The following is a 27,971-nucleotide window of genomic DNA, read 5'->3' as shown; positions in this document are numbered from 1 at the left end:
GAGCGGCCTTTGCCTGTGGAAAGGCTTAGCCTGAAGAGTCAGCAGGACAGAAGAGAGCACCCGGGCATTTCAGAGTCTTAGGATGTCCTTTATTCCAGTGCGTGGAACACAAAACCAGGGGTTTAAATTGCAGGAAAGCAGATGATTGGACAGTGGAACTTGCTTTAGGGGGGCGGGGATTGATGTGGTCAAGCTGAGTCCTAGAAGGCTTGTATCTGAATTTCTGCCATGATCAGGGCTTGGACGTGACAGTTTCAACAGCCCCACCTGACCTGGGATTTGGGAGAATTGCTTTTTTTTTTTTTTAATTAAAAGAGTTTTATACAAACAAATTTTCCCCCTTTTCACCCCCCCGCCATACAATGTAAATCCCATACAGATGCTATGCCCCCCCAACCCCCCCCCGCAAAAAATCTCATTCAAATTTTTTTTTTATTAAAAGAGTTTTGTACAAACAAATTTTCCCCCTTTTCACCCCCCCGCCATACAATATAAATCTCATACCAATGCTATACCCCCCAACCCCCCCGCAAAAATTCACATTAAAATATTATACCAAATACTTTGCCCCCTCCCCTCCTCCCGTCTTAAAGTAAATTACTCGTTCACATATTGTACCCCCTCTCCTCCCAACAATCACAATATAAATTTCTCTTAGAGTAACAATAGCACATTAATCCCATCTTCTAAGCTAATTTAACATATATAACTCATAATATAAATTTCTCCTAAAATAACAATATTTCAATAATCCCATCTTCTAGTTTATTTATACATATATATTGCCCTGCCCTCCACCTTAACCCTCCCCCACCTCCCACTCAAACCCACCCCCCTGACTTCCGCTGTATACCACTCTAACAATTCCAAGCATCCCATATATTATTTACTCTGATCATCTATCAATCTAAACATTCTTACCTAAAGGCTACATAGTACTTGCTAGTCTGGTATTTATTCTGTATCTAATCAATCCATTTTACCCATTCCTGTGTATAATTCTCCTGCTTCTGACCTTTTAAGAAAGCTGAGATTTTTGCCATTTCAGCGAACCCCGCCACCTTCTGAGTCCATTGACCAATTGTCGGTAAAAAATCTTTTTTCCAATGTTGCGCAATCAACAACCTAGCTGCTGTGACCATATACAAGACCAATTTTGTTTCCCCTTTGGTAAAATCCTTAGCTATACCCAATAAAAACATTTGCGGAGTGAATTGTATTCTTTTCTTAAATACATTCTGCATAACCCACCATATTTTTATCCAAAAAGCTTTAACCTTGTTACAAGTCCACCATACATGAAAAAAGGTAGCATCTAGGCACCCACATCTCCAACATTTTGGTTGAACATTTGGGTACATGCATGATAATTTTTTAGGATCTAAATACCATCTGTAAAACATTGCTTTATGGGGGACTAGGACAGCCCCTTGCACCAAATATTGCTGTGCGATCTGAAGCATCCCTGCCCAGTCCCGAGGCTTCTAGATGGGCCAGGGACTATCTGCAGTGCCCGGAGTCCAATGGGAAGCTGGTGGTTGTGGCACTTGTGCTCAAAGAGAGGGTGCAGCCCTGTTGCAAGCCTCCCAGGGCCTCACATACTGGCAACATCACATTTCATGCCTGAAATAGGATTCTGGGATTCTGCATTCAAAGCACTTTGCACAATACTAACCTCCCCCACCCCTATACCCCAGGGTTGCATGGATGGCAGTGGCCGGTCTCTGGGCATTGATTAGTCCCCGACAGAAGACCCCTCTGACACGGTTCCCACTTAGAAAAGAGGAGCCCCCTTGGGGCAGGATACCCCCCCCCATGTGCATCCCAGTCACACCCACACACCCTGTCCATTCCCTCTCCCACATTCTGATTGCAAACTTGCCACCAGCAAGGCCCACATCGTGGCATGCTAGCCCAGGAGGCCACGCAGCAGCTGAGGAAAGTTGGGGGTCCCCCAGCCTGTGACGGGGTCCCAAGCAGGGGCAGCACAGAAGCCCTGGCCTTGCACTTCAGCATCCAGACAGGACAGATGGCATCCGTGGGTCACCTAGGGGAAGTCAGAGGAAGGGGGGCTTTGACCATGTGCCCAATATCCACGATCCCGCTCAGCCAAGCCCACTCCTCCTTTTCTAGTTGCAGAGGGCAAGGTCACAGGCTGCTCCTTGCGCCAGGGATTAGCCTCCCATGCTGCCTCCAGGTTGACAACTGCACCCTTCTAGCACTCACGTCGTAGAGGGCAGTGCTGTTCCCTCCTTCCTGGAGCCGGTACAGGGCAGGGTTGAGGAAGCCCAGGGCAGGCAACCCTCGCTGGAGGCGCCAGTCATTGATCAGGGCAATGATGCCCCCCACCACGGGAGTGGAGGCCTGCGATGGGGGGAAGCAGGAAGGTCACCAGGGGCTGGCGTGCTGCCCAGCCCAGCAAAAGGGGAGCGGAGGCTCGGAGAAGGCCAGCAGGAAGGGCTGCATACGCACAGAGGTGCCCGAGACCCAGGGCATGGGGATGCGGTTGGTCACCACCCAGTAGTTGTCCGAGAGGGCCGCCAAATCGGGATAAGCTCTGCCTGTGCTGTTGTAGTAGCTGGCCGGGGGCAACTGAGGCGACGTGCTCAGGAAACGCTTCACAGCCGTTACCTGTAGGCAGGAAAGGGGTCAGGCTGTCCACTGCTCCTCCAGCACGCTGCCTCCCTCCTGCTCCACAAGCACCTTCTTTGTGGGCCACTCCCCAGCCACAGCTGTTACTCTTTGCAACCGAGGGCCTCTCGTTGCCACTGCTGGGAGGGAGGGGGAGGTGGGGCAGCACAGCCTCTTGGCTCACCTGGTAGTCGGGCATAGGGAAGACATTGCTGAACCCGCCTCCGCTGATGTAGTCTGCCACCTCAGTGCCCATCAGGAAGGGCTGCTGGAAGGCCGTGCCCCCAACGGTTGTCACGTAAGGGCTGCAAAGCAGGCGAAGCATTGGGTCCAAGGCAGGTGAAGCACTGGGCCGCCTCCAGCCGCCCATCTCACCTGAGGCAGGAAGGGGACAGGAGCCCACCCAATGGGAGTGGATACCAGAGATGGACAGGCCCTTGTGGGTCCCGGGACAAGGGCAAGTGAGGGCCAGGTAGATCAAACTCTGCTGGTCTTCACTGCAACCCCCAACTCCTTTGCATACTGCCCGCCCCGTCGCTTCAGAGGAAACGGGCTGGGTGTACAAAAGTTCCAGAGAGCCCAGGGGCCCTTCTCCTCACCTGGAGGCTGGGAAGCTGGGCCGGAAGACATGCTTCCCCCCCGAGACTGCCCGGCAGCCGGCCCCAGAGTCACCTAAGGGAGGGGGTCAAAGTAAGCCTGTCACTTTCCTCCTCCATTTCTGTCCACTTAATTTTTTTATCTATATGTTAAATTTATTTGCTGCCTATCTCGTGGAGCTTACAACAATACAAAGGAAAAAATGAAAAGAATGTGAACTGAAGGAAAATAATAGGAAAGTAAAATAAAGAATGAAAAAGAACACAATGAGGCTGTGTGTGTGTGTGTGTGTGAAGTGTGTGTCTATGTCTATGTATGTATGTATGTATGTATATAAACTAATATACATATATATTAGTTTGTCCTATGTATGTTGCAGGGCAGATTTTGCATGGTAAGATTTTACACAGGAAAAGACCAGAATACAACAAGACCATGGTTATGTTGGAAACGTGGGAAAAAATATGGGTTCAAAATGTTAAATTTACACAGTCACAGAATTTAAGGGAGAACTTTTATAAAATGTTTTACAGATGGTATTTAGATCCTAAAAAATTATCATGCATGTACCCAAATGTTCAACCAAAATGTTGGAGATGCGGGTGTCTAGATGCTACCTTTTTTCATGTATGGTGGACCTGCAACAAGGTTAAAGCCTTTTGGATAAAAATATGGTGGGTTATGCAGAATGTATTTAAGAAAAGAATACAATTCACTCCGCAAATGTTTTTATTGGGTATAGCTAAGGATTTTACCAAAGGGGAAACAAAATTGGCCTTGTATATGGTCACAGCAGCTAGGTTGTTGATTGCGCAACATTGGAAAAAAGATTTTTTACCGACAATTGGTCAATGGACTCAGAAGGTGGCGGGGTTCGCCGAAATGGCAAAAATTTCAGCTTTTTTAAAAGATCAGAAGCAGGAGGTATTATGTAGCCTTTAGGTAAGAATGTTTAGACTGATAAATGATCAGAGTAAACAATACATGGGATGCTTGGAATTGTTAGAGTGGTGTATAGCGGAAGTCAGGGGGGGGTTGAGTGGGAGGTGGGGGTGGGTTAGGGTGGAGGGTGGGGTAATATATATGTATAAATAAACTAGAAGATGGGATTAATGAAATTTTATTTTAAGAGAAATTTATATTATGATTTATATATGTTAAATTAGCTTAGAAGATGGGATTAATGGGCTATTGTTACTTTAAGAGAAACTTATATTGTGATTGTTGGGAGGAGAGGGGGTACAATATGTGAATGAGTAATTTACTTTAAGACGGGGGGAGGGGAGGGGGTAAAGTATTTGGTATAATATTTGAATGAGAATTTTTTGGGGGGGGTGGGGGGAGGGGCGGTCTATAAATTTAATAAAATAAAATTAATTAATTAATAGTATCTGTATGTGATTTATACTGTATGGTGGGGGGGTTCAAAGGGGGAAAATTTGTTTGTATAAAACTTTTTCAATTAAAAAAAAAAAAAGACCATTCGGGTCTTTTCCTGTGTAAAATCTTACCATGCAAAATCTGCCCCGCAACATACATAGGATAAACGAACAGGAGAATAAATGCACGCATCGCAGAACACAAGAACGCAGTAAGAAAAAAAGAAAAAACTTCCTCCCTTTTCCAGCACCTTAAAGCTACAGGACATGAAATTAATTTTGAAGGAACCAGGTTAACCTCCCAAACTGAACACTTCAACAAGAGAATAATTATGGAAGCTATCGAAATAGAGAGACATCCCAACATGAATAAACGTGACGATACCTCCTGCCTACAAGACATCTGGAAACCAGCCCTAGTCAACAAACGAGCCCCACCCACCACCCAGGGCGTTACAACACGAAACAATGGACACACAGCCAGCACCAATCAGCACCAATCTACCAATCATGATACAACCACACAGCCAATCAATCCACTTACTGAAACAAAGCACTCCACCACCCCCCAAGATTTATAGAAAGACGGCAGCTCCGACCACGCTTTAAGCTGAAAACACCAGCCTGAAGATGGCGAGTGAGACCTCACCGAAATGTTGCCAAGGCAATCTCAATCTTACACGGGAAAAGACCCGAATTCAACAAGACCAGCATACCTACACCTGTGAAAATCTACGAAAGCATTACACACACACACACACACACACACAACTTTCTTTTGAGAGCAGGCAACAGAATTTCATTTTTAATGTGTGCCAGTGCACTTACACTTACAATGACCATAAAAGTTACCTATCCTACCTCTCTAGTTGGAAAGCAGAGTGCAAGGTGGGGGGGGGAGGTAGAGTCTGCCATCAATCCAACAGCCCTCTCCAGTGTGGAAGCACCCCCCCCCCCCAGGTCTGGACCCCAGGCCAACCGGCAGGGCCAGGTGTTCAGGCTCTTACAGAAGGAAAGGAGGTTGGGCAGATCTTACCCAGGAGGGCAGGCTGTGCCAAAGGACAGAAGGCTCTTCTTCTGGATCCCGATAGTTGGAGTTCTGGGATCCGAAGTAGACCTTCTCTGCCGGCACGAGTAAGAGGGGCTTGTCCTAGCAGAATGAGGGGGTTCATCGGGTAGCCTGGACTGATGTGCAACTGAGGCCTTCAAAGGTCAGTGTTGTGGCCCGCCAGCTGCCAGCGAGGAGGTTGGGGAGGAACATGGGCCAGTCCTGAGGGCTGAGGAAAGCTCAGATGAGGGCTCTGCGTCGGAGCCAGAGAGGGAGCTAGACAGCAGTGAGGCAGAGGAACAACTGGAGCCTGTTCCCAGTGTGCGCATGAGCAGAGATCCCAGAAGGCAAGAACAACTAAGAAGGTAGAGCTGACTTGGGAGTAAAGCCATACCTTGCAAGTGATTGGCCCCTCCCAGAGGAAGAAAAAGAGGAGCGAATGGGGAGTGGGCTTTTGCAGGAAACAATTCGTTCCTTCGGTCATTTCAAGAGTGGAAAGTTCTGTGTGATTATAAGAGACTCTGTGCCAAGTGTTGCCTTGCCCTGCATTTGGAAACTAGTTATCTGGCAGCTCTCTAAGCGAGATAAGGTTCGTGTTGATAAACATTCCTTTGAAAGACTGTTTGCCAAGCCTTGCAGACTGTGAATGAAAGTCGTGTAAATAAAATATGTTTTGCCGGAATGCTTTTTGAGGAAGCCTAGGTCAGAACCGTCAGAAGCAACACCTTGAGCTGCACTCAGAAGCACAGTGGGAGCCGGCGCAGTTCACGGAGCAGAGGTGTAATATGGACCATCCGAGGCCCCAAAGATTGTTCTCACTGCTGCATTTTGCGTCAGCTGAAGCTTGCCAATGGATTTCAAGGGTAGCCCCATGTACAGCGCATTGCAGAAGTCCAGACAAGAAATGACCAGGGATTGAGTGACTGAGCTCAGGAAGTCCTGATCCAGAAAAGGCCGCAGCTAATGCCCAATCCGGAGCTATGCCAAAGCTGTCCTGGTCATGACCATCATTTGCTCTTCAAGCAGGAGACGTGTGTCCAGGAGAACCCTGAATTGCAAATTGGGTCTGGATGGTTTACTGCAGCTCTGCCCATGGTTAAGGATGACAAACAGATGAGGCTCCATGCACCCCAAACCACTCAGTCTTGCCAGGGTTGTGTTGAAGTCTGTTGCCCTCTATGCAGGTCCCCACAGCCTCTAGGCGTTGTGAGAGGGCACAAACTGCATCACTCGGGTCTCCAACGTTTAGAAATGTGGAACGGAGTCTCATCAGCCTATCTCACCCCCAAGAGCCAGATGGTCTCATCTAACAGCCTCGTACAGATGTTGAGCAGGTCAGGAGAGAGTACAAGGCCCTATGGGACACTACAAGCGAGCGGTCAGAGGGCTGGACCTCGCACTTCCTATCAACACCAATTGGGATCGACCTTGGAGAAAGGAGCTTAACCAGTGCAAAACTCCGCAGCCAACCCCAACTCATAGCCGACCCGAAAGGATACCATGGTGAATAATACTGAAGGCCACTGAGATGTCAAGGTCATAGCCTGATCCCACTCCCCTCCCCCAAAGATCGTACATGAGTGCAAGCAAAGTGGTCTCTGTCCCATAGCTGGGCCTGAACTCTAACTGAAAGAGGGGCAGGAAATCTATGTTCATCCAGGACCCCCAGAGCTGCCGAGCAGCCATCTTTTCCACTACCTTCCTCAAAAAGAATGATGGGAGATGGAACAGAAGTTCTTCAGGTAGGCAGGATTGAATGATGGCTTTTTAAGGAGGACAAACCAGTAACAAGGAAGTGGGAGAGAAGATGACCTGCCAGAAGCTCTCCCCAGGTAAGGGCTTGCCACCCACTGCTCGCCTTGGCATGGCTGCCCTGGCTGCCCTGAAGGCACCTGGGCATGGGGCTAGCGACCCTTTGCCCCCAGCCTTGGGGAGGGGGGGAGGGGGGGCTGTGCGTACCTGAGGCAAAGAGGATGCTCATGCCGCGAGCGGCGGCCTTCATGAACTCTGTGTTTACCCGCTTCATGTAGGCCTGAGAGAGGCTGGCCTCATCGTCCCCATAGCTGACTGTGTGGACCCATGGCAGCCCACTGGTGTTGCTGAGCAGGAGCAGCCACTGCAGGAAGGGCTCCTGGCTCTCGTGGCGACCTGGCAGGAAGAGGAGGAAAAGGAGGAGGTGCCCTTCGGCCAGGCAACCCTCACCACCTCCATAAAGCCCCTTCCCCACAGCCTCTGCCCCCCCCCCCGGTCCCTGCATACAGGTGAGCCCAAACCGGGCAGCCAGACCAGACCCCTGCTGCTCCTTCCCTGGCCGCCTCGCCAACCCCCCCCCCCCACACACACATACACAGCAGCAGTGGCAGAAGTCAGGAAACATGGCCACTGTCTTCTGGCAGGTGCTCTCTGGTGTTCCCAGCTGGGCAAGAGAGCCGCACCTGGCCAAGGGAGAGGAGAATACCTGCATTGCTGAAGACCCAGGTGGAAATGTTGGCCCCTGTGCTCATGAGGTACTCTACATCCAGGCTGGCCTCCAAGCCAGCTAAGCCAGAGCCCTGGGGCCCAATGACTTGGTCAACCTGGGAGCGGTGGGGGAACTTGCTGCCGAAGAGCTGCATGAACTCAGCCAGGTCGGCCGGGTGGAAGTACTGCTCCAGGAACTGGCAGGAAAGAAGCCATGGAGGCTCAGAGGCTGCTCTTCGGCAGAGCCCAGATGAGCGCGCCGGGCACAGAGACAGCCAAGCCTGGCCCGAGAGGAGCCTGCCAGCCCCCCGCCTTCCAAATGCCCAGCAGATGGGCTTGGCCCCTACCTGGGCGCAGGCCTGGCTGTTGCGCGAGAAGTTCCCTGCATCCACGTGGGTCAGGTTGTATCGTTGGCGGAGCACAGCCGGTGTCACGCCCAAATGGAAGCTGGCCTGCCCATCCCCTCCTGATGGCGACTTCTCTGCAGCCCAGGCCCGGCTCACCACCTTCCGTTCGGCTGGGAAACGGTGCAGCCCCCCCACTTAGAAGGGGCAAGATGGAAAAGGAGGCCATGGTCACCTACACAGATGAGCCCTGCACAGCAAAAGGTCAGGAGAGGGTCCCTGACTCAGCCACCTCAGTCCTTCCCCACCAAAGGCCCCCTACCGAAATCCACATGGTCTGCTAGCTCCTGATCAAGCAGGTAAGGTAGGGGGGACCTTATGACCCTGCGAGCGTCCTTCTCGTAACGGTGGAACTGGGCCCCCGGGAGGAGCTGCTCAGCAGTGCTGCAGACAGAAATTCAGAGCTCAGCCTTGGACCCTCCCCCTGTCCTTTTGCAGGCTGGCAGCCAGCCTCCCCGGCCACGACCCAACTCACCTGGCTGGCACCGAGCACTGCAGGAAGTCCAGGGTGCTGACCCTCTGGCAGTCCCAGACCCCGTGAGCCACCAGCCACTTCTCCACGATGCGCAGCGTCAGGGGGGAGGGGGAGACGAAGGAACGCACTTCTGCCAGGGAGAGGAAGTGCCCTAGGCAAAGGGTGGGGAGGAGAGACACACCTTCAGGGGGTGGGGCTGTCCCTCAGGCAGTTAGGGAGGGGGGTGGCTGTGCTGTGCTCCTCCGTCACTCCCCCTCCCTCAGGGAACTCTTCTAGGTGAGCAATCCCTGCAGGGCAGCAGAGATCGGTGCCCCCTGCGGAAGGGCTTGTCCAAGGCTGGACAGGCCTCTAAAATGCCCACCAAAAGGAGCCCCAATGACCCCATCCTCAGGAAGGAGGCTGCTACCAGCTGGACAAGCAAAGTCCCAGGCTGCCCTCCTTGGGACACAGTTGGGGCCAATGTTCTCTCTAAGCTGTGCGGGTGCGCGGCCGGGCACATGGCAACAAAACACAGCGCAGCAGTTTCCAACTGCTGTGCAGTGGTTTTTGTGAGATGCCTTCCACGATAATAGGAGAGGAGAGCCAGCCTGGAGTCCGTAATCAGTTCTAGGTCCACAAGGCAGAAAGTAGCTGAGAGAAGGGGTGTGGGAGTTGGGAGAAGGCATGGGACGGGCTCCCAGCAGCGGCTGCTCGGATTTGCCATTTGCGAGAGAGAGGGAGGGAGAGGGAGAGCGCGAGCGTGTGTATCCTTCCATCCTTCAGCCCAACACTCTTGTTGGCATCCCGGCCAGACGAGAGGGACTGCAGAGGGTCTCCTCGAGTCTAGGGCAGCGAGTCATTCGATGGGAAAGTTGCCTCTTGGAAGGAATGACCCGGCTTGGCTCTCACTTCGTCTCTCCTGCCTCTTCGTTTCTCCATTGGGCGGCAGATCGAAAGCGGGAGTGAAGCCGGGTCATTCCTTCCAAGAGGCAACTTTCCCATCGAATGACTCGCTGCCCTAGACTCGAGGAGACCCTCTGCAGTCCCTCTCGTCTGGCCGGGATGCCAGTCAGAGTGTTGGGCTGAAGGAAGGAGGGATATGCTCTCGCTCTCTCTCTCTCTCTCCCTCTCTCTCTCTCATTAAAAGAGAGAGAGAGTTAGTTAGTTAGTTGGTGGGCAGACTTAGCACTTCGTTAAGTTTGTTTTTCTGTGTGTTGTGTATAACATGTCTCCATGGATGCAATTGTGCAAGCATTTTTTTTCCTCTTTAAAATAATTTTTGGATTTCTCCTCACCAAACCTTTAAGACTGATAGAGTTGAAATATAAAGAGATTGTCAATCGCCATACTATTAGATTGATAGGCAATTATGGACTATCTTGATTATATCCTCCTTAGAAAGAATATGCTACTGTATGGTTTTGATCAAACTTCATTCCATGGAAACCCAATAAAGTTCATAGGGAGGGTTTCTTTCTACAATGGGTTTCTTGGGTCAACAGTGAATGTCAGTTATCAAAAATGTAGGTAGAAAATTAAGCAGACAATAGGCAATTAAAAAAGGGAAGCCAACTTTCTGAATTCTGTTTCTTTGCACTTAGTGACTTATAAATAGACTAATGTTCTGAATACCTGACCTAAATTACTATATATTTTAAATAGCTGTAAAGCTGTGCTGAAAAAGTTGTTCTCAATGTATTGTGATAAATTCAATAAAAAGAAGGGAATTCTTGATGAACCTAAAGAGAAGTGAGAGTATTGGATAGTAAATGGACAAATAAAATTACCAATCAAAGAGAATATTTGCACCTCAGGGTTAAAATGAGATGATCTCTCTTACTCTTTCCTCTTCCTCTCTTCTCTCTCTGTCTCTCTCATCTCTTTCTCTTTGTCTTTCTTCTCTTTCTCTCTCCTTTTCCATTCTTCTGTCACTTTCTCTCTCATTCTCCCTTCTCTCTCCTTCTCTGTCTCTTTCTGTCTCTCTCACCCTCTTTCTCTTTGTCTCTCTTTCTCTCTCCTTTCCCACTCCTCTTCTCTCTCCTTCTCTGTCTCTTTCTGTCTCTCTTCCCTCTTTTTTCTTCCTCTCTTCCACTCTTTTATCACTTTCTCTCTACCACCCAACCTGTCCCCATACTTATGTTCGACTGATCATGTTTGCAATAATTTACCTTTTCTAAATAGGCGCAGTTCCCTTATCGGACCCCTAGCTCACTCAAACACACACACACACACACACTCAGGCATGCCCAAACCCATTTTTCTCCATTCCAATTCGGATCCTATAAATCAATTGCTCTGTGAAACATCTGTGAAAAAATTCAGGTGCTCAGGCATGAAAATGTGCCGCTCAAACACTATACTTTTCCGCACACAGTGAAAAAAAATTAGAAGGAACATTGGTTGGGGCTACGGCCCGGCTTCCCCAGGCGTAGGCGACGGCTTGATGGTCGAGCCTCCTCAACTAGACCCCGCTCCCGCTTCTAGGGTCCCCGGGCCGGAAGCCGGACCTGGGCCCAAGAAAGCCGCTCCGACAGGGGGGCGGGGGTCCCCCCTCCCCAGCCGGTACCGTAGTCGGGCGAGTCGGGCGAGGAGACGCGGCGCACCAGCTCGCTCAGCCGCTCCACGTTCCGCTGCCGAAGCGCAAAAGTCAGGCTCAGCCGCTCGGCGGGGGCCACGCGGCCCCGAGAGCTCCAGCCGTCGGGGACCCTGGGAGGAGGCGGAGGCGGTCACGGGCCGGGAAGGATCCAGCCGCAGTGTGACCGGAACGGCCTGATGTTCCGGGCCGTCAAAGCCCGCAGCGCCCCCCCCCCCGGCTTCCCCACTCCAGCGTCTCTCTCACCGGAAGGGCTGGTCCGGCTCCGGAGTCCGGGTGGCGGCGGCGGCGGCGGAGCGAAGGAAGGCTGGCCAGAGCAGCAGCAGCAGCAGCAGCGACAAGCGGGGTCGGCCGGACGGGCCGGGCCGGGGCGGCGGTGGGGGATCTAGGCAAGCGCCGCGAGCGGCCACTGCTCTCGCCTCTATCAGGAGCTCCGACCACGCCATCCCTGCCGAGGCTGCCCCGAGTCAGGCGCCGACTGTCAGGTGACGGAGGGGGCGGTGGGCGGAGACCGTCGGCCCTTTGCGCGTCCTCAGAGGCTGCGCCGAGGCTCCGGCTCTTTCCGTCGGCGGCCGCTGGGGACGCGCCGGGGAGGCTCCTTCTCCCCCTTTTTAGCCGTCGCTCGGCCGGGACTCGATGCACGGAACAGCCCTTCCCTTTCCGCAGTTGCGGTTCCCCCCTTCAAGCAGCAGCGGCGATGGGGCCTCCCGCCTCCGCTAACGCGCCCTGCTGGGCTGCGGCGGGGGTGGGGTGTAAATTCATTCCCGGGAAGAGCAAGCCCGAAGTTCCGCTGCAGCGCTCGGGGAGCCGCGGTGGCCGGAGAAGGTGGGCAGGGTGGTCCTGGGAGGATCGGCGTCTCCTGCGTAGGGCTGGGATGGCGGGGCGGCCTGGCTCGCCGGAGGACTCGGGTAGGCCCCGCCCGGGATCCATTTGGGTTTGAGAGCGACTCACCAAGCGGAGCTCGCACGCCTTCTCTTGCTCTTCCCCGTTGAGCTTCTCCCCAGAGCAGGCCTTTCCCTTATTCCCAGGTTTCACTTCCATCCGCAGCCCAGCTACAAACTACAGAGTACCTTGAAGGTCATCTAGTCCAATTCCCTGCTGGAGGAGGAGACCCTCTGCCCTTCTGGAGAAATGGCTGTTCAGTCTATTCTAGAAAACCTCTGGCGTTGGGGCACCCCCAACTTCTGGAGACAGTTCTCGCTTTCAGGAAATTCCTCCTTAATTCTAGGTTTGGGCCTCTGGGCAGAGGACAAAGTCTCATGAAACGGGGTTAGGACTGAGGAGGAGCTGTTGTCTGGCCCACCTCCCTGAACCTTGTCAGGAGGGTCCCTGTGGGGGGCTCTTTCCCTGAAGAGGTTGCCTGAGCCTCTGTGGGGGTACCCTTGGCCCATTTCCAGCTGGCCCATTTGAGGATGAGGACACCGTTTATACCAGGTGGGATCCCATTTACAAAAAGAGAGAATTGGCTGGAATTGCTCTTTTGGTTCCTGAGATTTGAAAGTTATCTGCAATTTCCCTTGCCTTTGCGACATCCCCATCACATCTGGGACTCATTATGCTGCCGTTAGCTCCTCTTCCAAGTTCTTTTCCACAAGCAATATTGCCCAATTTATGTTTTTGGATGTTTGCAACTGATTGGCTCTTATTTTCAGCCACGTCCATCAATTTGCCACGATTTTGAATGTTGTTCCTCTCTCGCGAGGACCCAAGGGTGCTTTTTCAAGAAGCAACTGGACTTTCTGGTTTTTATCTTTTGAAGACGTTTTGCTTCTCATCCAAGAAGCTTCTTCAGCTCTGACTGGATGGTGGGGAATGGAAGGATTTATACTCCTTGCAGACAGCTGGTCATTGGCATCCTTTTGGAGGGTCGTTGAGGCCCCTTGGAGGTTTATTTCTTTCCTCTGGGTCACCTGAGTGGTGAAAATGGGTGTGGAGCCTTCTTTTTTTTTTTTTTTTTTATTAAAAGAGTTTTGTACAAACAAATTTTCCCCCTTTTCACCCCCCCCTCCACACAATATAAATCTCATACAAATGCTATACCCCCCCAACCCCCCCGCAAAAATTCACATTCAGATATTATACCAAACACTTTACCCCCTCCTCTCCCCCCATCTTAAAATAGATTACTCATAACCCCTCTCCTCCCAACAAAAACTATATAAATTACTCTTAAATTAATAATAACACATTGATCATTTTCTAAGCTAATTTAACATCTATAACTCTTAATATAAATTTCTCCTAGCCTAACAATGTTTCATTAGTCCCATCTTCTAATTTATTCATACATATATATTGCCCCACCCTCCACCCTAACCCTCCCCCACCTCCCACACAAACCCACCCCCCTGACTTCCGCTGTACCACTCTAACAATTCCAAACATCCCATATACTATTTACTCAGATCATCTATCGGTCTAAACATTCTTACCTAAAGGCTAGGTAATAAGGTGTGGAGCCTTCTTGGAACTGCCGAAAGGACTGCAGTAGACCTCCCCCTCTCGCGAGGAGTTACCTTTCCCTCTTGCCGTTCTGTGCCCTCTGATCAGTGCCACCATTCCCTTTCCAGCTTCATGGACCTTGACAACAACAATGGCCGGTTGTTGATGGTTAAGCCCAAAGGAGAAGGGGGAAGCCTTGGGCTACTCCACCATGGGGGTGAGGGCAGGGGGGCTCTGCAGATGTGAGGATAGACATTCCAGCTGAAAAAGGAAATATCTAAAATCCAACCTGGGATGAGACCTACACATTGTGACAGTTTCCAAGAAAATTGGATGGCTGTCCTTTAAGACAGGTTTATGTAGGAGATGTTGGGGCTTCCCAGGTTGGAAGCCACGAGGGATCTGGGGGTGAAGACATGGAAGGAAGGAAGGAAGGGGAGGGAATTGCAAGCAGAGAGTGACCGGTGAAAGGCCCACCGAGCTCTGCGCAGATATGTCCGGTTGTGAGATGCAAGCACCAAAAATAACTTGAAATGGTCAAAGTTGAAATAAAGCATAACACGGTTGATCTTTTTAGAAATAAAGTGAGTGGATAACATTATAGTACATAATGTACTATTCAGGACATGCAATTATATAAAGGAATGGCGTGTCAAATGTATTCTAAAAGAAGATCACCAAAAAGGTGCTCAGCTATTGCTCAAAAATCACAAGTGGTCCATGACTTACAACCATTTGTTTTACTGCCAAGTTACAACGGCACTGGGGAAAAAAAGTGACTTAGGACAGTTTTTCGGTCTTGTGACCATTACAGTTACAAAATTTGGGTGCTTGGAAACTGGTTCATATTTATGACAGTCGCAGAGTCTCAGGGTCATGTGATGGCCATTTTCAAACTTATGACAAGCAAAGTCTGGGGAAGCCCAATTCACTTAACTGTGACAAGAAAGGCCGTAAAATGGGGCAAAGCTCACGTAACAACTTATTTTGCTTAGCAATTTGAAATTTGTGGCTCAATTGTGGTTGTAAGTCAAGGACTAGCTGTAGTGGCTATCTAGCGAAGGTTAGTGTTACATAATTACTAGTCGGTGGGATACCCGTGCTTCGCTATGGAACTGGAACAGCAGCAGGTAGCATTCTTCGCCATCACGCTCCATTACCCTGTAGCTGTAAAAAGTGGCAGCAGACACGCTCTTCTTGGTGTTTGGGTCACACTGAGGTATATTGATGTAATAGGCATCTTCTCCATGGCAGGACATCAGAGGGTACTGGAGGGCATCATAGGCAGGGTGCGTCTCACTGATTTGTAACAACCTGTTGTCTCTGCTGTGGAGAACGATATTTCTCTTCTCAAAATCCTGGCTGACAATGAGAACAGCCACTTCTGTAGTCAAGGGGGCATTGAAATGACCTCAGTGCTCTTCAAAAGGCTTCCTATCGGCATTAGTTACCACTTGGAAGTCCTTGTGGCCCTTAGGAACAGAATGAACAGCAGCCTTAAGTTCCAGAATATACTTGTTGTATTCATGCAACAACTTCTGCGGTTGGCTAACCAGTTGTGGATTAATGCCTGGGTAGATTCCACAACGGATGTCCCTCTCATTGTCATCATCGCCAACAAAATATATTTGGAGAAATGAAGGCGGCTGCTGCTGAGGCCCCGCCATGATACTCCCTATCCTGTGGTAGACCTGCCCCTGCACTTTGAATGTTGGCATAAATTTTCCATCCTTCACCTCTCTGGCTCCAAAAGATGTCATTTGGAAGCATCCGTTGTACTTCCTGACAGCAGAAAGTGCTTTGCCATTGGATGCCGATGAGTGAGAAGGCTGTGTAAGCGTTCAGGGTAGGGCTGAAAGGGCGGGAGCTGGACTTCACTGTCACTGCAGCACATCCTGGGGCTCTCGTCCTGCCACTTTAGAGCACGGCACCAAGCGCAGGATAATGGGTCTGAGATTGACAACCTTGTCCCTGGAGTAATCAACCTGAGGTTCATATTTAAAACCAGACAAATACATGTTAGTCCAGGCATTGATCTCATTTTTGACTGATTAATGTAGGGGTTATTAGATGTATACTTTTTTACAGCCTGTCTACTTGGGAAAAGTTTGACGATGCTTGTGTTCAGCTTTCCTTACTTGTGTTTTTCTAATCTGTAAATCTTTTTCTGCGTTTTTTGCTTCTTTTCCCTTTAACTGGTTTTACAGTAGAAGGAATAGATTCGTCTGAACTGAGGAGGAAAATAAGGGGGGGAAATCTGCCTCTGCCTACCAGCATCCATCGGTATTCATCTGGCTAGCGTCCTGTCAACATGTGAGAGTTGAGGGGTGTTTGGAAACTCAAACAGTATTTGCTGGGTGAGCAAGGAGGAGACAGGAAGGAGCCTGGGCATGGCTTAGCTCAACTGTTCTGTAGTAAAGCAGCTTGCTGCTATGAAAGTGAAAGTCCTCTGCTTGTGTTTTGCATTTGGAACAGATTTCTTTTCTGTGGGGAGGGGGACTAGAACTCCTTAGTATCAGAGCGTGTTAATAATATAGGAAATACTAATGCTTTGATGGTCATTTCAAAAAATCCTTTCTTAGTGCCTAGAAGCCAAGAGGAACATAGGTGGCAAATTTGAAGTTTGTAGGCTTTATGGTTCTAGAGATTTTGTGATGATGCGTGTTATTTCGCAGGCATCTACTGCCAATGCAATAAAGGAAAATACTGAAGACTTCTGTGGCAAATGCTAAATGCAGTGCCAAGAAAAAAATTGGTGCTGTTAAGAGGGAACTGGCAGAGGAACATGGAATCACAGGAGAAATTGAACAGGACAGTAAGTAGCACTGCGAGTATGTTGACCAAGTTGTTAATTGGCTACATATGCATCAAAATACGTAGACTCTACACATGGACATCTCTGTAGGAACCACCTTAGAGTCCAATGGACATTTCAGAAAGAGAAGATGATTCAGTCAGCCAGGACTTTGCCTGTTGCGGACCATGTGGCAGCCGTGGCAAGGGGGGCGTTCCACCAGGTTCGCCTGGTGCGCCAATTGCGCCCCCTACTGGACCGGAGTGCCCTGCGTACGGTCACTCATGCGCTGGTGACGTCTCGCCTGGACTACTGCAATGCCCTCTACATGGGGCTTCCCTTGGGACGCATCCGGAGACTGCAGCTAGTTCAGAACGCAGCCGCGCGGGTTATTATGGGACGTACACGTTACTCCCACGTAACACCTCTCCTGCGCGAGCTGCACTGGCTACCTGTGGCCTTTCGGGTGCGTTTCAAGGTATTGATCACCATCTTTAAAGCGCTCCATGGCAGAGGACCTAGTTATCTGCAGGATCGCATCCTACCACATACGTCCCTGCGACCTATCCGCTCACACAGGGAGGGGCTCCTCCTGGTGCCGTCTGCTAGGCAATGCCAGCGGGCGACACCTAGGAGTAGATCCTTCTCTGTGATGGGCCCAACCCTCTGGAATGACCTCCCCCCAGACATTCGAACTACCACCGACCTCCGTTCCTTCCGGCAAAAGTTAAAGACTCACCTATTTCAATCAGCTGGCCTGGCACTTTCTTAGCTTTACCTCCCAGGGATTTATTTTATTTTAGGGTTTGGGGTTTTAATTGTGATGTTTTTAGGTATTTATTTCTTAGTACAGCCTATCTCCCCTTCCAAATGTATTTTAAATGTAGCTTAAATGTATTTAATTATTATGATTGGTTTTATTGTATTGACTGTACACCGCCCCGAGTCCCTTTTTGGGAGAGGGGCGGTCTAAAAATCTAAGAAATAAAATAAAATAAATAAATAAATAAAATAAACTGTGGAGCAGATTGTGAATTACTGGGATCCAAAATTTAAGTGAGAAAGTGTCCTAGCAAGATTTGATGTCTTGAGGAGCCCAGCATCACAATAACATGGCTATGCAATATGAAAAAATAAAGCATAATATCTATCTTAACCCTTATCCCCACGCATGCACCTTGGGGTTTGAGGGGAAAACAGAAAGTTTTCCCCACCTCTGTGTTAGCATGAAGTAAAAAAGCCCACCAGCCTTCCCCACTTCTAGCCAACCAATTTCCAGAATACCTGAGGATGTTGGTGTTCTCTCAGCAATTTTAAATCCAATGTCTCTGTCTTCGGAGGCTGCATTTCTCACAATATTTAATTTAGATACAAAGGGGCTGCATGCCGCCCTGGCACACACTCCTTCTCTGGCCTTCTCCCTCTTCTTCAATGAGTGGATGAGGCTGCCTGACATACCTGGGCTTTTAGCAGCTGGCCATCATGGCCACTTTGTTCAAAAGGTTTGGCAACCCTCTTGCCTTTCCCTCTAGGCCTTGCTTGTCAGCATTAATTGCTTTTGGGAAATCCAAGAGCGTTGAGCTCAGAGGAAATGCAATTCCACAGAAAGTGGGACAGTAACTGAAAAAGACCTCCAAGGGACAGTCCCTGTGGGAGATCCCCAGAGGAACGGATTCTTAGCAGATGGGAGGGAAAAGGAGCCCAGGGGGTCCCGAAGACTCCCGCATCCTGTGCCATAGAATGCTTTAAAGACGCCAATTGGTATCTTCAATTTATTTTATTCAATTTGCATGGTTATCCACCTTAAGAAGTAACTTTGTGGCAAACATAAATTAAAATGTGCACGGCAGCTGAGAGGAATGTTACAATCCACGGTTGTTAACGCAACTGGTAGGCGGGATCCATAGCTTGCACACCGTCTGAGTCCATGTCACCCCATCCAAGACCAAAGGTGGAAGATCCTGGGCGACCAAAGTCACATAGACTTGCTTGAGTGGTACTGAAGCCCTTTGTGCCTCACCCAGGCCCCTTCAGCCACCAAACCCTGGGGCAGGAGGCCCACAGCACCACTCGGACCCCTGGGGCAGAGATGTAAAATGGGGAATAGTTCCACAGCCTTAGTGATATTTTACCCCAGACCATCAGAGCTGCTCCCCAGCGTCTCTCATGAAGATCTTATCAGGAGGGGAGAAAGGATGGAGCCCTACAAAAGAGGGGCTGTGGGCTATGCCTTCTTCCTGGAACTGGCCCCCGAGGAAAGCGAGGCAGCACAACACAGTGCTTCCCACCACCAGCTCCCAAAGTCAGTCCAGAAAGATGCTTTGGTTGCTGATACTGAAGGTCGCTGAGAGGCCAAGAGCAAAGCTGCAAGTACTACCCCTTCTCGCTCTTAGCAGAGGTCATCCGAGAGTATGATCCACGCTCCCTCTTGGTCCCCTACCTTGGTCCGAGTCCAGATAACCTGTTTCATCCGGAGTCCCCTGAAACTAGTGCGACCCAGCTTCACCAAGCTTAGGGGGTAACAACTGTCCAGATGGGCTGGATCAAGCAATGGCCCCTTGAGAAGTGGGCTGCCTTCTTCATACCACCTCCTCCCTCTTAAGGAAGAACATATTCTCCCCTCCCCCTGTTTCCTGGGCAGCTTTGACCTGCCAGAAAAGGTATGGATCTAACACAGAGGTGGCCAAACTAACAGCCGCCAGAAACCCACCAAAGAAACCATGGATATTCTGGGTGATTTCATCCATCAGATGTTTAGCATATTCCTCACAGAGGCCCTTAAAAGAACCTCTGATTTACTAAGTCACCCGAAATAGGGCCGAGTAGCTCTCTGCAAACAAAGTAAGGGTGGAGGAATATTCATCGCCCTTACCACCACCAGGTGGGTTCGAACAGTGGCTCCAGCCCCCTTACACTCTGAAGCAAAGTAGGGACTTGAGCATCTTTCACCACAGGGGCGTTGCACAATTACATTGATTGGCACCCATTATTGTTCAGGCTAAAGGTTTCGGGTGGCCTCCAAGGGCAGCCCCGGAGGTGGCACATGGCAATTCTCGACAGGAGGCGGTGATCAGTTTGGCTGGCTCTGGACCATTTGGCACCCTGGGCAGTCATATTCTGACCTCTTCTGTAGCTTCCATTTTTATTAGGAATTTCAAAAAGGCACCCTTGGTTCATTTGCGCTTCTAAGATTTTAAGCTTTACGGTTGTATTTCCAGCCATGGACATTTTTTCCATTTCTCAGCGCAGAGTTACTTTGCAGAGTGAGATGGCAGCATAATTAAATAAATAATATTTTACCCTATTTACATGGTAAGTAGTTGTAATAGCAGCAGCACCCATTGTTGCTATATAGCAAAGATCTGCAAAATTATATTAAATCTCAAGTGATCGATTAATATTTTACGTTCACCAAATGACTATGTGGAAATTGCTAAGGTATTTGTTCAACAAATTTTCTTTTTAACGCCTCTTATTTCCAGCCTCAGCCGGATGTCTTTTTTTCAATGAACTTTTCCAGATCCCTCCCCCCGCCCGCCCTCCCCACCCAAAATAAGTTGCTTTCTAGCTGTGCCTGCTGCTGTGAAAAGCATGGGGCAGGGGAGCTCCTGGTGGAAGAAGGCCCACAGCAGCAGTGCTACCCAGGTATCCTCCTTCTTCCTGGCACCCTCTTCCCAGGGCAAGTGGGCCCATCTGGCATCCCAGGACACAGGAGCCCAGCTGGACTGCCTCCCCAGCTGCTTCTCCACTCCAACATAAGGAGACGAGAGGTCTGGTTACATGGCATGGTTTATTATTAAGGCATTAATTATGTCAAGAACTTGGCACTTGGGTTCTGGCCCATCAGCAGGAGGACCAGGATGGGCAGTGCCCACCACTCGGGCTGTCCAGCCACACACAAAAGGATACAGAAAGAAAACAGGACAATAAATAAGAGGCCCCCCTCCCCTCCCCCCACCGGAGTGGCAAGCTGAAATGAGCTTGGCCAACTTCAGGTTGTGCCTGTGTGACAGGAGCGAAGGTGCAGAAAAAAGGGTCCTTTTGATGGAAAGGATACAGGACCCCTCACCTCCATCAGCCCTTCTAGGATTCACCCCGGCCCCATCCCCTGCAGGAAGAGCCCAGAGCTCAGTGTGCAACGCCATCTGGCGGCAGCAGGGAGTGGGGACGAACCATTGGAAGGGAACTCTGCACCACCACCACCCTTCCCATCCCCTTGGCTCTTCCACCCGGAGCCCTTGGGCGTAGGAAGGCCAGCAGGAGCCCAGAGCAGAGACCAGGAGGGGACCCAGAGGATCCCATTCTCCTGCGGAGCCATGTTCCTAGGGATGTCCATTAGGATGAGACAGAGGGAGCCTGGTCGCCTCTGAAGCGGTTGCTTCCACCTCCCCAGGTGCCCTGCACTCGTTCCAAACTGCTGTTAGGGGAGGGGGGAGCCAGAGGGCATTATTATTGCTCTGTGTCGATCAGTACCGTTGATTCCCACCATCCCAACCACCCCTTTTGGGAAAGAGTTATTGCATGCTGCCAGCAGGGCTGGAGTGGCAGGGCATCATGTTGCACTCCAGAGCACCATACAATCTTCCTGAATTGGAATGGGGGGAGGGTTCTTTGGGGTCAGGGTGGCCGTGAGAGGGAGCCGGGTCTTCGTGCTGCCTCTGCTGCCTGAAAGGGGCGAGGGCCAAAGTCCCAGGGATGCGGGGTTGGCATGAGTGGCCTTCCCTCGGCCAAGTCTGGACAGCCAGCAGAGTATCCCAGCCCGTGCCACAAGGGGAATGTGCTCTTGAAAGCAGAGCCCACTGACAGGCAAGCCCCACACAAAAAGCCTCCCTTGATCTGCAGCTTTCCTCCCCAGAGGCTAGGGAGCAGTAGGGACCCCACACAGGGCAGAGCCAGCCAAGGCAAGGCCAGAATCCTCCTCCTGGGGCTGCTGCTCAGGCCCCTGTGCCCGGCTGCTGCCAGGGGCGACTCCTGAGCTGGCCCTAAATGCGAAGTTCTGCCTCTTCAGGGGCCTCCAAGGAGTGCTCGATGCTTATGGTGGAAGAGGCGGTGGGCCCCTGGGAGACCCCGAAGGGGGACACCATGGGAGACCGGGCAGCCAGAGGAGAGAGGGAAGGGGAGAAGCTGGGAGACATGGCTGCCGAGGAGAGGGAGCCCTCGTGGCTGATGGGGGACCGTCGGAGGGAGGACAAGTGGGGAAAGGCCCGGCCAACCGCTGGCTTGGGGGGCACTGACTTGGCCCCGGGGTGAGCCACGGAAGTGATGAGGGGAGGGGGGTCGATGCGGGGCTTGGGCTTAGCAGGAAAGGGCTTGCGCAGGGAGCTCTCATCCTTGAGGCGGGCGATCTCTGTGAACACGCTGGCCAGCGGCTGGAACTGAGGACACCAGTTCAGGAGATAGTCCCAGTTGTAGCTGCCACGCAGCTCTTCGTCACTCGCCACAATGGCGGTCAGGGAGCCGTCCACACAGGGCTTCCCGTCCTCAGGGAAAGAGTAGTCCTTTGTGGAGGGAACGCTGAGGCCGCAGCCAGAGCCCAGGTAGGCCCTATTGCTGCCACCGTCGTCCCGATAGAGCTGCGGGGGCTGCCCAGGAAGTAACAGACTTGGCCCCTTCCTGTTCTTGAACCAGTGGGTGGCATCAAGCGTGGCCGGTTCACAGGAGATGTCAGAAAGACGGTCAGCATCTGTCTGGATGCCAGAATCAGGCCCGCGTGCCGCGAGATGCTCCTGCAGGGAAGAGGTGACACTGGACATGCGGGGGCATTCATTGATCATACGGATCTCGTCATCCTCGGCAGCTTCGGCTGAGCCTCGCCCGCTTGAGTGGGATGGGTCCAGTGATCCCCCTCTCGTGGTGTAGGCCCCCCCAGAATCTGTGCCATAGCCAGGCAGTGCCTCATGGTACAGACTGTCCCCACCAGGCAGGACTCGGTCTTCATTGCCCAATTTCTGCAGGGAGCCACTATGCATGTGTGCCAAATTGGCCTCCTTATGGCCACGGACCTGCTGTGACCGGAGGAGAGCGAGCACAATGGCCACGGCGGCCAGCACCACCACCACGCTAAGCGAGGCAGCCACCGCTATCACCAGCAGCAAATTGAGATCGGGCACCAAACCAAAGGCCGTGTGCGTCACATCAATGGTGACCTGAGTGGAGGCTGACCGAGAGGCACGTAGGGGACTGTGGGCTTGTACTTCCAGGACCATTTGCCGTGGGTCCGATTTAGTTGGGGACCCTGAAGGCGCCTGGCTGTCCATCCGCAGATACAGGATCCCACTTGTTTGGTTGATCTCAAAGAACGGGGATGGCTTGGTCAGGGCATAGAGGACTACTCCATCCGGGCCCTCATCCTCATCCGTGGCCGTCACGTGCCCTATACTTTGGCCCCGATGTGCCCCCTCTGGAACATCAAAGTGGAAGCTTGAGCTGAGGAAGACAGGGTCATACTCATCTTCCCCTGTGACCAAGACGCGCACTGTGACAGTCGCAGAGCCATTGCCTGCATCCGTGGCCTGCACGAGCAGCTGGAAAGCCTTGCTGCGCTCGTAGTCAAAGGGCAGGCATGAATGGAGCTCCCCAGAGCTGCTGTTGATGTCAAAGGCACCCCAGTCCTCTGCCTGCAGAAGGGCATAATGCAGCTCCCCAAAGACCCCAGCATCAGGATCCACTGCACGGACGGTGGTGACCAGGCTTCCTGGAGGAAGGTTTTCCCTCAGGCTGGTGCTCAGTGTGTCTATTGGAAAGTAGGGAAGATTATCGTTCACGTCCTTCACCTCCACAGCCACGGAGGCCAAGGCAAAATGCCCATCTGCTCCGTCTGAGGCCTGAATCACCAGGCTGTGCTGGGTCCGCTTCTCACAATCCAGAGCCTTGACCAGGCGAAGAGCTCCCGAGGACGGATGCAGCTGGAAGAGCCCACTGGGGTCCCCGGAGCTGATGCTGTAGTGCACGTGGCCATGGGGGCCCAAGTCAGGATCGTGGGCTGCCACCCGCAGCAGTTCTGTGCCAGGCATGGTGCTCTCACTCACAGCCATATGATAAGAAGAGCGGCCAAATACAGGTGGGTTGTCATTCACGTCCAGCACGGTGAGGACCACGGGCACTATGGCACTGTGCTGGGGCACACCTCGGTCAGCCACTGCCACAGTGAGGTTGTAGAGGGCCACACCCTCAAAGTCAAGGGGTTCAATCAGGACCAAGGTGCTGGCCTCGCCCATGTGGCCCTCCAGCTGGAAAGCATGGCCGCTGTTCCCACTCACAATAGTGTAATCCAGAGCCGCATTGTCCCGAGTCACATCCGCATCTGTGGCTTGCAGGGTCAGCAGGATCGTTCCTGGACGCAGGTCCTCTGTCACAGAGGCATTGTACTGAGGCTTCAAGAACTGAGGTCTGTGGTCGTTCACATCCAGGACCTGGATCTGCACAGAGGCCCAGGCCGAGAGGCTGGGCAGACCCTTATCACAAGCTTCCACTACTAAATCCAGCGTAGGACGTTCCAGCTCCAGCATCAGACGCTGAGTGGTGAACAATGTTCCTATGAGGCAGTAGAAGAAACAGTTGGAATTTGGAGAGAAGACCTTGGGGGGAGGGGCTGGGGTCACCGCCATTTGCACCCAACCCCGGGACCCCCTAGTAGAACGTGAGGGAAGCTAGGACTGTCCTTCCTGCTCCCAAACCAGCATGGGGTCTCCCTGAGCACATACCATTGTTTGCATGGACGGCCACAAGATCGCTTGCTGTCAGCAGCTTATAGGTGATTTCCCCGTTGGTGCCCGAGTCCAGGTCTGTGGCGCTGAGAGTCAGGATGGGAGTGCCGGCAGGGGTTTGTTCTGGGACGAGCACCTGCAGGAGCAGTGCAAAACACGGCTGCCACTTCCTGGCATTTGCTGGGCATCAGCCGTGACTCCTGGAACAGCTGGGGCACTCCTTCCCCATCCCTGGGCAGGATGCTCTCACGACCAAGCTGGATACTATGCAAATCCCCCCCTCCACATACCCCATTTCTTCTATTGACCCTATTAGTCTACCATTGGTTCTATCATCTGGGCTACTTTGCTTTAAGGCTTGGCTTCCATTCGTGGAGCTGAAAGCTTTTAAGAGCACAGGAAAACTTACTTCCACCCCAAGCAGAGGAGAGCCATTTCCATTCCTGCTCTCACTTTGGGAGGAGAGGAGACCACCTGCCGCTCTTTTTCTCTTTCTTCTAGTCATTCCCCTCTTTGGACAGGAGGAGGGCCACTCCAGAAATGGCCTCTGCTGGAGGGACAGTGGGCCACTGCCTCTCCAGAGGCACCTTAGACAAGGGAAGCCTGAACCTGGAGAAACGGGAAGGCAGGTACCTGGTAGAATGCCTGGCCAAAGGTGGGAGCGTTGTCGTTCACATCCTCCACCAGCACCGTGACGTTGGCCTCTGCTTCATGCTGGGAATCAGAAGCACGCACCGTGAGGGTGTAACGGCTACGCTGCTCGTAGTCCAGAGGCTCTGTTAGCATAATGTGGCCCCCATAGGGTAGGATGCTGAAGGTCCTGGTGTTGCCGTTGTCCAGGAAGAGTGCGTAGATGAGCTGCGGTCCACAGTCCACATCGTTCCCAGTCACCATGGTGATCTCGGTGCCTAGCAAGGTGTCTGCAGGAGCAATGGAGGAATTCAACCGAGGGATTTGGGCTTTGTGAGGGGACTCAGTAAGCCATCTCTGGGAAGTGTAGGCCCAAAGGGTGTGCAGTGAGTTTCCAGTGTAATAAGACTGCTCCAGTCGCCACAGAGGGGCCCTTGAGCAGGGTCTCTTCCTCCTTCCCATCACTTACCCTCTGCTATCCGCACTTCCCAGGGTGCAGGGATGGTGGGACTATTGTCATTGAGATCCATCACCACCACCGTGAGGGTGGCTGAGCCCACAAGGGGAGGGTGTCCTCTGTCCGTCGCTGTCAGCACCAGCCTGTGGGGAATAGGGCTCTCTGAGAGGTTTTGTGGGCTGGGAGGTCCAGTTCAGACTACCCCAGGAAACCATTCCAGGGCTTGTATGGCACCACCACCTCCACTGTTCTTTCAGCTAGGGGTCCACTGTTGTGTTCACCCGCAGCATTGATCAAGTTGGGTTCCAACTCCATTTCTCTGGGATCTGGGCCACCCAGAGCTGCTACTTGGAAAAAGACTCTGCCATGCCCTCAAGCCCAGTTTGGCCCTCTACGAAGCTTTGTGCCAGCAGTTCTTCCAAGGTTTTGTGGCATCCCTTCCCCGGTGGGCTGCAGGCAGCATAGGTTGTGAGAAACATGTACTTCGTTAGTGTGCGCCAGGCAGCCTGAACATGGCTTTTGCAATAGAGCACATTTACATTTCTACCTCCTTTTCATGGTCTGAATCCCAGCAGTGCTTAGTTGCCTGGACCTAAGCTTGCAACACAGTTTGTTTGAGCAGAGGGTAACTCACCACGGACCCTCCCTGAGCCCAACACTGACTGATTAAGTGGACTGCCCAAGGTTCAGCTGCCCACTGTCTCGAGCCTCGCCCGCTGGCTCCCAGGCAGCCAACCCCACGGGTCTTTTGCAGAATTGCTGGGGCTGGCTGGAAACAGGAGGCTGACTTACCGAGTTTGGGCCCAGATCTCCCTGTCCAGAATGGCTGCGGTGGTGATGGCTCCCGTCTGGGCATTGATGCGGTAGAGCCCGTCCATGGGCTGCGTCTGGTTGATCCTATAAACCACCTGGCCGTTGGGGCCCTGATCCAAATCGTTGGCTACAACCTGCAGCCAGAGAAGCATAAGCACCGCCACCCCAAAAAGGATTCCCCTCCACTCCTCCTCCAGCCCCCAGGAGCAGCGCCTGCTTTCGCCAGAGTACCTGGATGACCGGCAAATCGTAGCCCTGGGCCTCCCCAACGAAGGCCACGTAGTTCTGCAGCTGGAAGTGTGGCTGGTTGTCGTTCACGTCCTGCAGGTTGATGATGACGGCCATGAAGCCGAAGGAGGCGGGGGACTCAGCTTGCAACACCAGGCGCAAACGGGGCTGCAGCTCGAAGTCCAGCCCTTCAGCGTTGGAGACAGAAATCACCCCTGGAGGGAGGGAGGCGAGGCGAGGCTGCAGACCAGCAAAAAGGTCACCCTGGCTGAAGATCCCGATGGGCGGCTGGGCAGCCTTGACAGTGCACGCCCAACCCTGTCAGAAGCTGAGTGGGGTTGGCAGCCATCTGGGCAAGCAGGATGAGTGACCCGTGGCTGCAGGCAAGTGCGGCCGAGGGAGCTGGGGAAAGGGCTTCCCGGCCGGGGGGGGGGGGGGGGGCGTTTGAAAGGTTTGGAAGATGCAAGTGTCACAGTCAGACACATATTAATCATACATGGTCACCAGCACGCATGTTTGTGCATGCATGGCACAGAAGAGAACTGCAAATGTAGCCTTTACTCTTGGATCACATGAAGCCCCTTCTGATGTAGTTCCAGCCGAGAAGAAGCGGAAAAAGAGACCCTTCGTAACTCTGAGGGGGAAAGAAGGACTGGAGGGAGCTGCTCCTACCCGCATCCTCCAGCCACTCAGCCAAGCAGCCCAGGAAGATCTTCCAGCCTGAAGACCACAAGGAAGCCGCAGGTTCATTCAGCCCCCTCCCTTTCCATGCTGTGTCCAGAGTGTTTATGCCAAAAGGCAGCTGGGTGGGCAACATGTCTCAGAGGCCAGGGGCTCCAGGATGCCTAGCAAAGCAGCCTTAGTCAAGTATCATGGCCTGCACTGAACCAGGCCACATGTTCACTTGGGCCGAAACCGACCTGTGTCGGAGCTTCTGCCAGACTCAGCAAAATGTCTGGAAGGACAGCATGAGATTAAGAGCGCTTTTCCACCTTCAGCTGCTGGGATCCCAGGGTGGGAAGGAAGCCCGTTTCTGGATTTCAAGGACTTTCTCCATTTTGCCCACAGTGGTGCAGTCTCCTGCTTCTCACCCCCCGTCCCTGCCATGCCAGGAAAGCTGGCACTGACCACTTTCCACTTTGATCTTTGGAGAACTGCAGAAAAGAGGACCATGGTTTTGTGGTTCTGCTTTTCACCTGAGCTAGCTAGAAGGGGAGACCAGGCAGAAGGTCTTGTACTAAAGAATTCCAAAGTTGAATTAAGCATCATGCAAAACCATATTTCCTTTTTTTCTGCCCTGATTCTGCCAGATTCTAATTTCATTGGGTGAAGGCA

The 27,971-nt window shown here is 52.1% G+C and overlaps 2 protein-coding genes across 6 annotated transcripts in view; both read right to left on the bottom strand.

The window, feature by feature from the left end:
- Positions 1-585: 585 nt before the first annotated feature.
- Positions 586-12,135, bottom strand: TPP1 (tripeptidyl peptidase 1). The gene is made up of 12 exons (XM_081951642.1): positions 11,813-12,135; positions 11,540-11,679; positions 8,995-9,145; positions 8,782-8,903; positions 8,463-8,656; positions 8,114-8,312; positions 7,615-7,803; positions 3,231-3,303; positions 2,816-2,936; positions 2,473-2,631; positions 2,227-2,364; positions 586-2,047 (listed from the first exon to the last, which is right to left on the bottom strand). The coding sequence occupies exons 1-12, from the start codon at positions 12,010-12,012 to the stop codon at positions 1,910-1,912; spliced, it is 1,824 nt and encodes a 607-aa protein (XP_081807768.1). The 5' UTR covers positions 12,013-12,135; the 3' UTR covers positions 586-1,909.
- An 8,435-nt stretch (positions 12,136-20,570) lies between these two features.
- The window catches only part of DCHS1 (dachsous cadherin-related 1), a 29,349-nt gene continuing 21,948 nt past the window's right edge, over positions 20,571-27,971 (bottom strand). For all 5 annotated transcript variants that reach the window (XM_081951633.1, XM_081951632.1, XM_081951636.1 and 2 more), the window contains 6 exons: positions 26,640-26,851; positions 26,388-26,542; positions 25,608-25,738; positions 25,142-25,428; positions 24,506-24,644; positions 20,571-24,336 (listed from right to left, as the gene is read on the bottom strand). In XM_081951633.1, coding sequence (XP_081807759.1) covers positions 21,785-24,336; positions 24,506-24,644; positions 25,142-25,428; positions 25,608-25,738; positions 26,388-26,542; positions 26,640-26,851 — 3,476 coding nt within the window. In that variant the 3' untranslated portion in view covers positions 20,571-21,784. The remainder of the gene's footprint in view (positions 24,337-24,505; positions 24,645-25,141; positions 25,429-25,607; positions 25,739-26,387; positions 26,543-26,639; positions 26,852-27,971) is intronic.

This window comes from Natrix helvetica (assembly GCF_964273705.1).
Source record: "Natrix helvetica genome assembly, chromosome: 4".
In the NCBI taxonomy this organism is placed as follows: Eukaryota; Metazoa; Chordata; class Lepidosauria; order Squamata; family Natricidae; genus Natrix; species Natrix helvetica.
This window is presented reverse-complemented; position numbering and strand designations above follow the sequence as displayed.

Coding starts and splice junctions, on each gene's coding strand:
- TPP1 (XM_081951642.1), bottom strand. CDS start 12,012: ATGGCGTGGTCGGAGCTCCTGATAGAGGCGAGAGCAGTGGCCGCTCGC. Junction 8,657..8,781: donor AGCAGACCATGTGGATTTCG/GTAGGGGGCCTT, acceptor GCCCCTTCTAAG/TGGGGGGGCTGCACCGTTTC. Junction 2,365..2,472: donor CCTGGGTCTCGGGCACCTCT/GTGCGTATGCAG, acceptor CCCCCATCGCAG/GCCTCCACTCCCGTGGTGGG.